The following is a 13,255-nucleotide window of genomic DNA, read 5'->3' on the forward strand; positions in this document are numbered from 1 at the left end:
TATTTGAGCATTCATGGAAGAAAACCATACCTTTGACACAAACTTCAGAAGAAGAAAAAGTTATTCAAGACTTGGACACATTATTTATGTATGTGGAGCGCTGCATGGCGTTGACAAACTGTTCCATACAGAAATCCTTGTGTTGGCATGTGTGAGAGGACACCCCATAGTATAATCCATTCCTCATCTCCTTTAACACGAAAACAAATTCACGATCCGCAAGGCCTAATTTAAACTTGCAGGATGTTTTTTTTTTGTTGTTTTTTTTTAGGGTCCACAAACCTGACGGGCCCCGATGGTGACATAAAACTTGGACTTCAGGTCCCACAAATCACAAACAAGCGTATATGCGTAAACTCCCTCCCTGGTGGAGCACAACACACCGGACACAGCTGCACCACAGGAGGCTCAGGGCTGGAGCAGCAGGGGTTGGTTCAGCAATTCAACATTTCATTTAAGCTCACAGTTGTTGCCAATAAAGTTGGACACAGACTTCTGGGAACACTGAGTCCTGAAGCAGCACACTTGGCCCAAAGTACGTGTGAATATGCGTATCGCAAGAGGTGAATTGGGGAATTTGAATTTATGTGAAGCAGCTGAGCTGCTTCAAATTTCATAAGTGCAACAACAAGAAGGCGGCACGGAAAATGTCTCATCGAGGAATGAGAAATCCACCTTTTCTACTTTTTTTATTCAAGGCTTATTGTTGTGAGTAAGTTAACATTGTGCTGAATAGGTTGCAAAATAAAATGAAGAATAAGTATTGTCAAATTTTCCACATGAAATGGTTGTTTAATTACAAAATATAAAAAAAGGTTTCAGAGTTGTTAGGAGAATAGATGGAGCTAAATGCAGGACAATTACAGAAGAAACTGTTAGAGACCACAAAAGTCTTGAGACTCAGATCAAACCATGTTCGTGTCTTGTAATGGCTCAGTCAAAGTCCAGATCTCATTTCATTTCACTTTTCACAATTTGGGTTGTGAGAAACTTTAATAATCAGTTTTCTTTGGTCTATAGCTCAGTCGCTGCTATAAACTATGTTGGCATCAATTATCTTTATTAGAAGAACATATTTTTGCCATTTCCAGCAACTAAATCGCACAAAACTGTCCCAAACATATTAATCTGCAAAAAGCTCTATTTATTTTATGAGCCTTGTTTTATCTTCATCGGTGGAAAGATTGCAACTGTTGCTTTATTGAATTCTGCAGCTTATTTCCCTGTCTGTTGCTTTCCAGACATAATCACATCTTCTCGTCTTTGTTCAGTCCGTCAGCTCGCTCCATTAGATTGATGAAGGCGGCGAGCTTTCTGTACGCCAGTTGTTTCATTTCCCCTTTTCACTGGCGGCCTGGCAAGATTTGTGCTTCCCCAGCTAACTATTAAATAATGTGTTGTTTAATGCGATGCATATCATTACAGATCCTTGTCAGCGGTTCTGAGCGTTGATGAAAAGACATGCAGACAGACCCACACTGAGAACATCTTGATGTCTGAGGAAGGTCTTTGGATGCAAGTCTAAGGTATCTGTCTTAATTTTAGCCAGTGTCAATTTCCTTCAAGTCTGGAGATCCTTAAAAAGCTATGCAATAAAGGCTTATCTTGAAGAAAATAAAATATGAGGGTCACTGAGTTTGCAGGAGGCAGTTTAAGATCTATGGGCCCTGGAACATTATATAAAATATAAAAACTAATTTTTAATTTAGACCTCTGCTGTTTGCATGCTGTAATTTATCATCAGTAGGACCAATTACTTTCTGAAGGCAATCCAGAGCTTGTTTTTTTAAATCATGCCTTTATGACTTGATCAGTTGCAGGTTGGATTATTGCAAATTATTTCACAATTACAGCTACTTTAAAACTCAGCAGTGAGAACATTTACAGAAATGAAAAAGAGGGGGGGAAAATGCAATGATACCTGATAATAAAGCTCTTTTGGACTCAGTCAATATTATTTGTTGAAGCTGTTTCTGTTGTGCGAACCTTCCAGGAGATTCAAGTTTTATTACCGCTCCCTGAAGAGTGTTCCCATTTTTAAAAGTAAACTGGAGACATGCTTTTCATTCCTACATTATTTTGTGGATTGTAAATAAACTGACTTTATTATAATTCAACTTTTAAATTATTTTTCAGCTTTTATTTTGAATTTGAAAATAATTTGAATTGAAATCATTTCTTATTTGTATGAACCTTTTATGTTTGGTGTACTTTTTTGTCTTTAAGCATTTCTCTTTATTTTGTTACATTCCGATATTGTAATTCCTTTATTTAATAACTGAAGTCTTCATATCCAATTTTACTAATGTGTCTTTCACTAATAGAATTGTTTTCAATCAAATGTTTTGTTCCTTGCACTAACATATGTGGATACAGGCTGTATGTTTTAAACCAGCTTCTTTAGCAATGACTTTTCGTTGCTTATTTTGTTGACGGTGTCGATGACTGTCTGTTGGAAAAGAGTCAACTCAGCAATCTTTTCCATTATCATAGAGATCCTAACATTGTGTTTTTGTATTGGGAAGTCTTTAAACAATGAGCGTATCTTAAGACATCTTATGTAATAACAAAATGTTTTGACTAACTGAATTTTGTTAGCTGAGAGCTAGTGATCAAGATAAACATAAATAAGTAAAAGTCAAGTCAATACTTGAAACATAAGTTTGTGTAAAAAAATTGAATATTCATTTCTTGAATTAAATTAACTGTAAATGTTATTCTACTTTATTCATTTTTAAAAATGTAATTCCTCTTCTCTGTATCCTTGTAGCTGTCCTGCATAATATTGACACTTATTTATACTTTACAATTCATGCATCTAGAATAATTTAGCAAATTAATATTTTTTACCTATTTTATCTGGATGTCTGGATGTTTACAATATGAGTGAAAGCTCTTATATTTCCAAGATGTCATCCAGTCATAGACAGAGTTGGCCTACATTGTGGCACCACTGCTGCCAGTCAACTCAGCGATCACCATGAAGCTGTGGCATCAATGAGGTCATCTCCCCCTTTTTCCTTCACAGGGGTCAAACTGCCACAGTTTGTGCTACAGATTAAATACAATGATTTAACCCTGCTGCATGAATTAGATTAGCAAATTACTTTAAACAACAACCAGTTCTGCTCAGGAGTATAGAGTGTTTATCGGGCTGAGTAGACTGGAGCAGCAATCATCATCCCTGCTTCACAGTCTGGCCTGCAGACATGGAGGGAGACTGAGGGAGCGAAGGGGGGCGGGGAAGGGGGAGGAAGAGCAGAGCTGGCTGCAAAAAGTGGGACAGAGCTAGCGCTAGTAGATTGAGGGATAACGCTGCCGTGAAAGCATCAAGTCTGTCCTGATGTGCAAGTTCTGCCCGTCGTGATTTTCCTTCGGCACAATGACCTCCCATCACATGCTGTGTATAGCACACATTCCTGAATCACACCGCACAAAGCCTGGAGCAGTTGGAGCGCACACGCGCGCTCACACACAGGGAACACAAGAACGAAAGCAAAACACCGAGCATCCATTTTTGCATGACAGAACCAAAACAGAATGCGGATCTGATTTATTTATTTTAGGAGCACCGACTTGCATGCTCTGACGTTGAGGATGAGGATAGGGGGCAGAACTCTGAACCGCTGTGAGCGCTCACATTGTATTATGTCATGCATTAAATGAAGGCCCCCAGAACAGCAAAACGCATCGTTCCGGTCTAGTTGTGTTGCACAAGAAGAACAAAATGTGACTTGATAGCTAAAGGATAAGACTACAAATACAGAGGGAGAGAAAAGACGGGGACCACCGTCCTACTATGGCTGTACATCGCCTACGCCCATTCAAAATGTTTTACAACCCAGATCCTGACATCACCCCCCCATCCCACCCTTTCCTCCCCACAATGTGTGATCCGGCAGGATTTAGTCCGTGCGTTTCCAATGATTTCACTGCGCAGACCAGAGCGTGGGTTTCCGTTCCTGCTGCACCAGCCATGTGTGTTAGCGAATGTGGCGATTTAAATATGGTTGATTGGTCAGCTCAATGCTGCCCGTAATTCTGACTCATATTTAACACCTAACTGACCCGAGATGTGAGAGCGAGTTCACCCATAAATGCTTTATAATGCTCTCAGAATAATCGATGTGTTTCTCATCTCACTGACCAAACAGTAACTTAGACAGGTGGGCGCAACCGTGGCCCCAATGTGGGCAGAACAAAGAAAGAAGGGGGGAAAAAAGGGTCAGTGTCTCGTTGGCTCGTTTGTAATCTTAATCGGATTTAAATGTCTCGTAACCCTGAGACACACCGGGTGTAACCCGCAGTCGGTGTGCAAGTGACCGTCATGTCGTGATCCGGCTCCACGCCGTAAACGTTAAAACGAACGGCGAGGATTGGAGGCGATAGGTGCCGCCGGTGCGTCACGTCCAGCCGAGCGGCTCCCCTCCATCAGACAATAACACCGGGAAATACCGAGAAGACTCACCTCGTGGTCTGAGGAGGACACAGACAGACGGTCCGGGGTGTGTGTGGAGGGGGGCTTAATCCCCCTCCCGAGAAGATCGGTGATCCGGAGAATTTCAAAAGGGGGGTGAGAGGATGGTGGTTGATTGCGAGAAATCCACGGCGTCCAGCCGGAGCAGAGGATGATTCTGGTGGTGGCTATACGCTGGATGCTGTCATCGCGCTGGGACTGCTCTCTCGGCTTTAATCCGCGGCCCTGAGCTCAGAAATAACCCACCCCCTCCCTCTGTCAGCGTCTCTCCTCCCTGCCTCCATCCCTGTCTGTCCGGAGGACCCGCGCCCCTCCTTCACTAAAAATAAAACCCAAAAGATAACAATAAAATTCATGCTGTTTGGAGAACTTAATATCTTTTAAACTGTAATGCTTATTTATGCAATATCATTCCCTCATATCTCCGCCTTTGCTTTAGCAAACAGTCTTTTAAATATAGTGAATAAATATTCACGAATAAGCTAAGTTCATTGATATTGAATAAATATAAGCGCTTCGTTTAATTTAATTAGCTTCCCTTTTCATTAATTAGCTCCCCTTACCATAAATGTGTAATTGATAAATAAATAATGCCCTATTATTTACCAGTTATATCTATTACAAAATTAACTAAAGACGATTTGCTTTTACTGTGCATACTTGAACCAGATATTTGCATATAATATAAAAACCGCACAGACTTTTTATTTTCTCTATGTCAGTCTAAATCTCTCATGTTTCAGATCAGTTAAATTATTTCTATTTGATAAGTATTTTTTTCTCTTTTATGTTTTTTTTTATTATTAGTAGTATTATTATTATTTCTTTCAAGTCTTTCTGACCATAATTTCCAAATGCCTGGAGATTAATTCGTTGCAGTCATACTACTCAAACCGACACTCTCTGTGGCCCAGAGATGAAAGTATTTTTGTGCAAAACAAAACTAAAAGCCTGAACACAGTTTCAGTTGTTTGTCTTGTATTTGGCAGTTTTGAACACAAAACTGTTTATATTATTACTTCTTTCAGTTTTCACATGCGCTCATAATGACACAGTGACATATAAGACTATAACTGAGGTAGGGAGCAACATGGCTCTGTGGCAGAGCAGTCGTCAATGTTGTTGTCCTCGGTTGGATTCCCAGCCTCAAGTCATTTTTAGCAAGGCTTTCTATTCTCTCTCTGCCTTTCCTCCTCTCCAGCTTCTGATGAATAAAGGCCATTGTTGTCATAAAAGCCTTTAAAAAGGCTGTCATTGAGGTGTTTGGTAATAATGATTATCATAATATTATAGGAAATGGGGAAAACCTTCAAGGCTGCGGGCATGTTCCCATCTTTGAAGTACAGAGGTGACTGCAACACGGTATGTTGATTTGCAGGAGGTACTAGAGTTCATTTTCAAATATATGACATTGTGTAGAAAAGAACATTATGTGGATTTATTGAAGCAACATCACAAGACATCAGCCTGGAAGTTAAAGCTTGTGAACAAGTGGGACTTGCACATATAAGCAAAGACCTCAAAATAAGTTGCAAGTGTAGTTTACGGACAACAAGATCAATGTTTGGGAGTGGTCATCACAAAGCCAGAGATCTCAGTTCTAAAGGCCATTTGTTCAAAGACTTCAAAAAAATGTTGTGTGAGCAAAATATTCTACAAACCTAAATGTAATATTTCCATTAGGAAAGAGATTTATCGCCTATCCACACACAAAAACGAACCCAATAAAAACACCAGTAGCTGTGTAATATAATGAACAAACAAAAAAAAAAAAAAAAAAAACAAAACACAGCATCCCAATTTTGATCACCAGAAATCCGCAATATGTTGTTGAATTGTATTAGTATACTTTGGGCATTTTTGGAAAAAAAGAAAAAAACAAGAAAAAAAAAACAACTGCTAGGAACAGGCTAAAACTAAATATAGAACATAAAAAAGTAAATGTGTAGGAGACACTGACAGTAACAGGTGAATTGAATAATAAATTTAGAAAATAAGATGAAGTCAGTGTCAGCAATAATACAAAATTTACCAGTTCCTCACATTGGCCTATTTTTTCCATCTCCATGTAACAATTTAACTTCATTACACACAATAATACAGTAAAGAATTTACCCAAACATATTTCTCATATCTGCTATTTTTCAATTAAACATATGAGCAAAATCATATCTTGATTTTACTCATAACAAAAAGACAAACAAACAAAAAAGTTTTCCAAACTAACCTATGAAAACTACTTGGTTAAGTAGAGAAAAACCAAATAATCAAAAAGACACTATCCAATTCGTATATGATACTTGTTGAGAAAATAATTATTGATATATTGTGTTCACCGTAGGAGGGCAGTGACGTTCTCAGAAAAAGAAAACGGGAACAAGTTTGTCCCTCCGTGCGCACCGTACCGCTCGGTGCCTTTGTTTCCGGTTGCGCGTTTCCGTTTCACGTGAAGGCAGAAGAAGGTGAAATTTTCAACCAGATAATACATCTGAGGAAAAACCACAACAACAATGTTTAAACTTGAAGGACTTGGGCCTAAAATGGACCCAGAGGAGATGAAGAAGAAAATGCGGGAAGACGTCATCTCGTCGTTACGAAATTTCCTCATTTACGTCGCTCTGCTCAGAGCCAGTGAGTACAGACAAAAATGGCATTGAGAATCCGCCTATTTCAGTTTCTAAGTAATATCTAAGTTAAAAGCAGCTTTGTGCGTTTAATGTTTGCACAGAATTGTATGATTAATATTACTGTTTTTTTTATTTTGAAACAAATACTGAATCAAAATGCACAATATGTTCATTTTAGGCAGAATATTTTACCAGTTTTTGACCTGTATGATATTGAGAAAACATGCGACTGTGATATTATTGTTAAATATTGCGATGAGTTTAAGAATTTAAACCCACATTTTCCAGGCTCTTCCCTTTTTTCCACAAATAATGACGTCCCTACCACACTAGCTACTTACTATTAAAATATATAGACGCGACACATACAAGAAATTTGAATATTATTGAAAAGTTAATTTATTTCAGTTACTCGGGTCACTAATTGAAACTGAGTATATACAGATTAATTATTAATGTTTTCAGTCTTTGTTACTGTTGTGATTTTCCTTTCACAGCTAATAAAAACATAACATTTAAGATTAAAATATTACATCAAGCCACTGTTAAAAATTATTTAAAAAAAAAACATAGTTTTTAACAGAAATATGGACTCGGTGAAAAGTATGTTTAATATCTGCATAAAAGTTATTTTCAAAAAGGCACTTTAAATCTAAAATAACAAATGAGCCTCATGTGAACTCATATTCTAGTTTCTTGAATATGACCATTTGGTGTGGACATAGAAGAGGAAAAGTCAATTTTGTCATTTATACTATTCATAAACATAATTTGAATGCATTGCACCAGAAATATAAGAAGTTTCCTAATGTTGCTTTCAAGCAGTCCTTTGCGATTGTGAAATTACACACTTACCTTGGAACTTGATATATTGCGCAGATGTGTTCCCATCATTCTGATGTTTATAGACTAATACAACTGTAACAAGCTGATATTTTTTTCTTGACTAAAATATGTCAAACAAGGCAAATCTATCGTTCTCGTGAGCAAATAAGCACTTTAGTACTTTTTTGGCAGCCAGCTGGTTGGCAGTGTGCAGCATCAAGTGGGAGACGGGTAGCCCCACATTACTCTTTGCTGCACAAAGCTGGTGAAACTCCCTTCATTCTCTTTTTATTTATGTTTTATGCTTCTTGTGTTCACAGCCCCATATGTGTTAAAGAAACTGGACAGCATATGAGTCGAGTTTCCTGGTCCATGCCTCCATCCACAGTTTCCTACATCAGAGACAGCGAGGACCTCCTCATGAAGCCAATCGGCCTGTTCCTGGATCTCTGGAAAACCACCAATATTTTTCCTTGGCCTCATCCGAGACTCTTGCTGTTCTCATGTTCAGTTTGTGAACTTTAGTCTTATTTTCTAATATGTAAACTTTGTCTTTTGGTAATGTGTCTACCAGTGTGATTATTCAACAAATAAACTATGTTGATTTTGTCCATTTAAAAGTGTGAAATTAATTATTGGAGTTATGTAATACTTTATATTGTGCTTCCGTTGTTTTACTGACCAGCCATACATTTTCATAATGTCCCTTAGGAAGTTGCATCTGCAGTGGATACTAAATAACATGATTCTAGTATTATTCTGGTTGGATATTAAACACTGTTTCTGTTAGTTCATTTAAATTGGTTTCCTTCCACACACCCAGTTTCCAAGCGTAGATCATGAAGTAAGGATCATTCTACAAGCTCAGTTTAACTTAATCCATTTCATAAACCTCTTGCGATGTGTGTTTGCGATCAGGTAAAAACGCCCATTTGTGTGAAAGGTTCACCATGCAGTCAGACCCAAACTGTCATCCTCCTAACAAAGAACATTGTTTAGGATGTTCAGAAACTACCAGAGCTCAAGTCTGACAAACTGGAAGATCCCAAAATATTGACATCCACAGTTAACCAACCCAGCTTATTAGTAGCATGGATCGAGAAGATGCCAAACAAGAAAAAAAAAAAAGCCACATCAATCAAGATTGAAATTTGCTGATGACAATCAGCAGACAATCAAATATCTGCTGATAAAGTTTTATGGGTCAAATGAATGATTCTGCCCCTTTGATAGTTTCATGGTTCTACCATTTCTAATAAGGAGAGTAGTCAATCTATTTCTGGTCAAATTTACTCCAGGAGTTTGGAGATTCACAAACCTGCTTGTTTCTTAGAAACTGAAGGGACATATATTCAAATATTACTGTAGATTTTTGCAAATATATTGCGCTTGACCACACAAGTTTAAGAATTTCACATTTCTAACATTTTTTATTTCTTGAGTTTGATATTTTTTCTTCTATTTGTCGATTTTTTATTTTATTTTATTTGCCTTTTGAAAATTGATTTTTTTTTTTCTGATGTACTTCCTCAAGTTTACCACTTGGGGGCGGTGTTGTTAGCTGAAAGTCAATGAATGAGACTGCAAAAGGACGGGAGGCTCAGACAATGGATGCGATTATGTGAGCGCTCTGGATTAAGTAGCGATGGTATCACAGAGAGGCATGGGACTTGATATAAATCGAGTGTTTCAGCAGCAGAGAGAAATGTGCTGACACTGACCCTATTGCTATTTTTTGGAGGTAAAGCTCGAGTCTGCACCGCATCCCTTCGTGTTATTGTTGATCCAGGCCCGCCCATACTCCACAGCATCTCCGGGAAAGCCGAGGACAACACTTATCTATTCATTACAAGAGAGGAAGGTGAGTCTGCTGAGGAAGCAGCATTAAGATGAGATGTGGACAATATTAGTAACCTGCGTATAAATATCGTTTCTATAACGCAACGGATGCTCGAATATTCTTAATTAAGAAGCTCCACTTGCTGTGATGGACTTTCCAGGACATTTCCAGCATATTTTCAAACAGCTCAACCACCAGCGCCTGCATGGCCAACTATGTGACTGTGTGGTGGTGGTTGGAGGTCAGAGCTTCCAGGCCCACTGCTCCATCCTGGCTGCCAGCAGCTCTCACTTCAGGGCTCTCCTCAGCTCCATTGATGAGGGCTCAGGAGCTCAGGAAGTAGGAGCCCGCCATGTGATGGAGCTGGATCCGGAGGTTGTGACACCAGAGGCCTTCTCCACCCTCCTGGACATGATCTACACCTCCACCCTCTCCTTAGGGGCCTCCAATGAGATGGACGTGTTGTTGGCTGCATCCCATCTCCACCTCAATGCTGTGGTCAAGGCCTGCAAACTGCACTTGTCCAGGAAAAACTTTCCTGCCTCAGCACCTAAAGGCTGGAGGTCAGTGCAGCAGCACCAGCTGCAGCAAAGTCTGTGCTCCCAGGTGGCAACTGTTCCACAGCATCTGGTAACCTCAGCCACAGAGGAAGACTCTGAGATAGAGGATATGGGGATGGAGGTGAGTCAGTCTGGAGAGGATGAAAGCCAAGGCCTGGAGAGGAGTGAACAATTCACAGCACCATCTTTGAGACAAAAACGAAAGTCAGATGAGGAGCTCCTTGGTGACAAGAAGAGGATGTTTAGCTACAAAGAGTGTTCACCCACTGTGACCAGGAGCACAGAGGAAGGTGGAGAAGATCTATCATCATCAGGCTGCCTGAAGACGACTGGCAGGCAATGGGACAACCGAGGTGACGATGAAGACGAGAAGGAAGAGAAATATGAGGCAACCAAGGGGGAGTTGGAAGAAATCCAGCTGCCAACTCAGTCAGACAGCAGCACAGGAGGGGCAGGAGTGTGGAAAAAGGCTGAAGATACAGATGGAGACGCTGGGGTTAAAGTTCAAGTTGGAGAAGAGGAGCAGGATGAGCCAAAGATACTGATTGAGGTGAAAATGGAAAATATGGGCTCTTACTCCAATGATTTAGAGACAATACCAAACAATTCTCCTCCATCACCACTAGAGGCGCAAATTGGTGATGAAAAAATGAACATGGCTGACCCAGCAGAGGCTGATGGTGTAACATTATCATCACAGCTGTGCACAGATGTTCACACAGATACGCTGACAGGGTCTGGGGATCTGGGTGGGGACACAGTGGACGGTGAAGGCCTGGACAGCTTCTCTGAACTTGCCTTTTCCTGCTTTCTCAATCCCAGCAGTGAAAGTGTAATGGGAGCTTTGGGTGAAGAAGATACTCTAGCTAGTCTGACAGCTGCTGCTACTGCTGCTGCTGCTGCCAGTGATGCTCCTACAGCTCCCGAAGATGCAAGAACACAGAGTCAAATGGTAGAAGAAGCAAGTGCGTCTTCTGTCCAGCCCTCTGACTCTTCATCATCTCTTGTTTTTCCAGTAACCCCTGTCCCTTTGCAGCAGATTCTCCCAACTCAGAGCTCTGGATTCAGTGACACAATCATCCTCCAACCCAATCAGAACTCCTTGGCAGGGTTCTTGAGCGGCATCAGACCGAGTCTCAGTCTGGACACCTCGCTCGTCCAACCCTCCAGGGCCGGGAAAAGCTCTGGGGCTCCGGCTTTCCGTCGCATCGCTCCCAAAGTATTGCCTGGATCAGAATCCTGCACAGACACTCCCTCTGGAACAGCAGGTGACGGCGCAGATAGGCCAAGCCTGACTAGAGCTTCTGAGGATGTGCTCTCGAAGTGCAAGAAAGCGGCTGCTGAGGACCACGTGCTGCTGGTGGAAGGGGAAAAGAAATACGCCTGCAAGATCTGCTGCAAGACCTTCATGAACCTGACGGACTGTAAGAAGCACATTCGCGTCCACACTGGAGAGAAACCCTATCCCTGTCCAAAGTGCGGCAAGCGCTTCAGCCAGTCCTCCCACCTCTATAAACACTCAAAAAACACCTGCATGAACTTTAAAGACGATCAGGCCTTCTCAGACTCTCTGCTTTAATCTGTGCTAAAAAAAACCCACACACACTCTGTTCGAAATCATGAACATTTATCATAGTGAACTCGTGAAATTCTTAACTTTATCTGATATGAAATAAAAGAAATTCACGTCTTTTCCTGTTCTACACTGTATGATTTCTCGTTGTGGTTATTATAAATGAAGGCAATGTTGTAAAAATGCTATGAAGACACCATAACTCAGACCAGAAGAAGTGAAAAAAACTGAGAGTAGACATGTTGTATTTGGTCATCTTTTAATTCTATGGCTTAATTAGATGCTAAAGCACCAATTTTGTATTTTTAAATGACAGTTCAGTTCTTTTCTTCAAAGAATGGTCTCTATGCAGAGCAGGAGCGTTTTACTGTTTAGTAAGTGCAGATCTGCAACATCAATGTCTGAATAAAGTACCGATCACCATGTACAATGCACATTTTTTATAAGAGAAACATCTTAACAAGGTAGTAAAACATTATTTCTATATTATTTCAGATGGTGTGATGAAAGATCAGTACAATTTAAAAAAAATACAAATAGTAAGACTCTTTGACTAGACACAGAGGGTGTGCTTAACCTTCTTTCGAAGAACTTTACTACATTTACTAGAGTGATCAAATCAACTTCTTAAGGTGCTAGAACATGTCTAGACTGCATTAGGACTCCCACCACTATTTTCTACCTCCCTGTACAGTTTTCATGAAGCAGCGGTAGGCACGGCGGTTTCTTTTCACAGTCTATAAGCGGAGTTCGCTTGGCATGTCCAAGCCCTGCAAACCTCCCAGCAGGTTCTGAACAGTCAGTGCTGACATGACGCCTCTGGTGGAGTAAGTGGCACTGCCTATGTGAGGTAACACCACTGCACAAGGAAAAGGGGACAGAAAAATGAAGGTCAATCATTTACATTTTTGCTTATAAAAGTGCCTCTGCAAACCATAAACTTCAGTGCATTTTGTGGAGGTTTTTATTTGACTGACCAACACAAAGTAGTGCAGAATTGTGAAGTGGAAGTAAAATGATTTATTTATGCCATTTTTAAAAATTCTTTGCAAATAAAAATCTGAAAGGTGTAGCACGTATGTATGCAGCCTGCCTGATTCAATGACTAAATAGAATAGATTTGCTGCAATTACAGCTGCAGGCCTCAAGCCTACAGCTTAAACTCAGGCAGACTGAACAGAGAGCATTTGTGCAAATCAATTTTTAAATAAGATAGACTTAGGTTTAGGTCTGACTGAACCATTCTAATACATGAAAATAAATTGCTGTAAACTGTTAGATGTCTGGCTGGGTGTTTAAGGAGAGTGTTGTGGTTCTCAAGATCTGCCTTGAGACCAAATTTTCAAAGCCTTG

At 40.1% G+C, this 13,255-nt stretch overlaps 4 protein-coding genes across 5 annotated transcripts in view; 2 read left to right on the top strand and 2 right to left on the bottom strand.

The window, feature by feature from the left end:
• frmpd1b (FERM and PDZ domain containing 1b) overlaps positions 1–4,765 on the bottom strand; it is a 30,589-nt gene extending 25,824 nt beyond the window's left edge. For both annotated transcript variants that reach the window (XM_007548248.2, XM_007548246.2), the window contains exon 1: positions 4,469–4,765. The gene's annotated coding sequence lies outside the window, so the exon portion shown is untranslated. The remainder of the gene's footprint in view (positions 1–4,468) is intronic.
• Positions 4,766–6,872: 2,107 nt separating this feature from the next.
• On the top strand, positions 6,873–8,549 carry tomm5 (translocase of outer mitochondrial membrane 5 homolog (yeast)). The gene is made up of 2 exons (XM_007548249.2): positions 6,873–7,108; positions 8,250–8,549. Exons 1-2 carry the CDS (start codon positions 6,988–6,990, stop codon positions 8,282–8,284), a joined length of 156 nt encoding a protein of 51 aa, XP_007548311.1. The 5' UTR covers positions 6,873–6,987; the 3' UTR covers positions 8,285–8,549.
• A 936-nt stretch (positions 8,550–9,485) lies between these two features.
• Positions 9,486–12,323, top strand: LOC103135491 (zinc finger and BTB domain-containing protein 5-like). Its single transcript, XM_007548250.2, has one exon. It carries the CDS (start codon positions 9,917–9,919, stop codon positions 11,906–11,908), a length of 1,992 nt encoding a protein of 663 aa, XP_007548312.1. The 5' UTR covers positions 9,486–9,916; the 3' UTR covers positions 11,909–12,323.
• The window catches only part of grhpra (glyoxylate reductase/hydroxypyruvate reductase a), a 4,940-nt gene continuing 3,832 nt past the window's right edge, over positions 12,148–13,255 (bottom strand). The window contains exon 9 of the mRNA XM_007548251.2: positions 12,148–12,761. Within this exon, the coding sequence (XP_007548313.1) occupies positions 12,640–12,761 (122 nt within the window). The 3' untranslated portion in view covers positions 12,148–12,639. The remainder of the gene's footprint in view (positions 12,762–13,255) is intronic.

The sequence above is a fragment of the Poecilia formosa genome, unplaced genomic scaffold (genome assembly GCF_000485575.1).
Source record: "Poecilia formosa unplaced genomic scaffold, Poecilia_formosa-5.1.2 Scaffold26, whole genome shotgun sequence".
NCBI lineage: Eukaryota > Metazoa > Chordata > Actinopteri > Cyprinodontiformes > Poeciliidae > Poecilia > Poecilia formosa.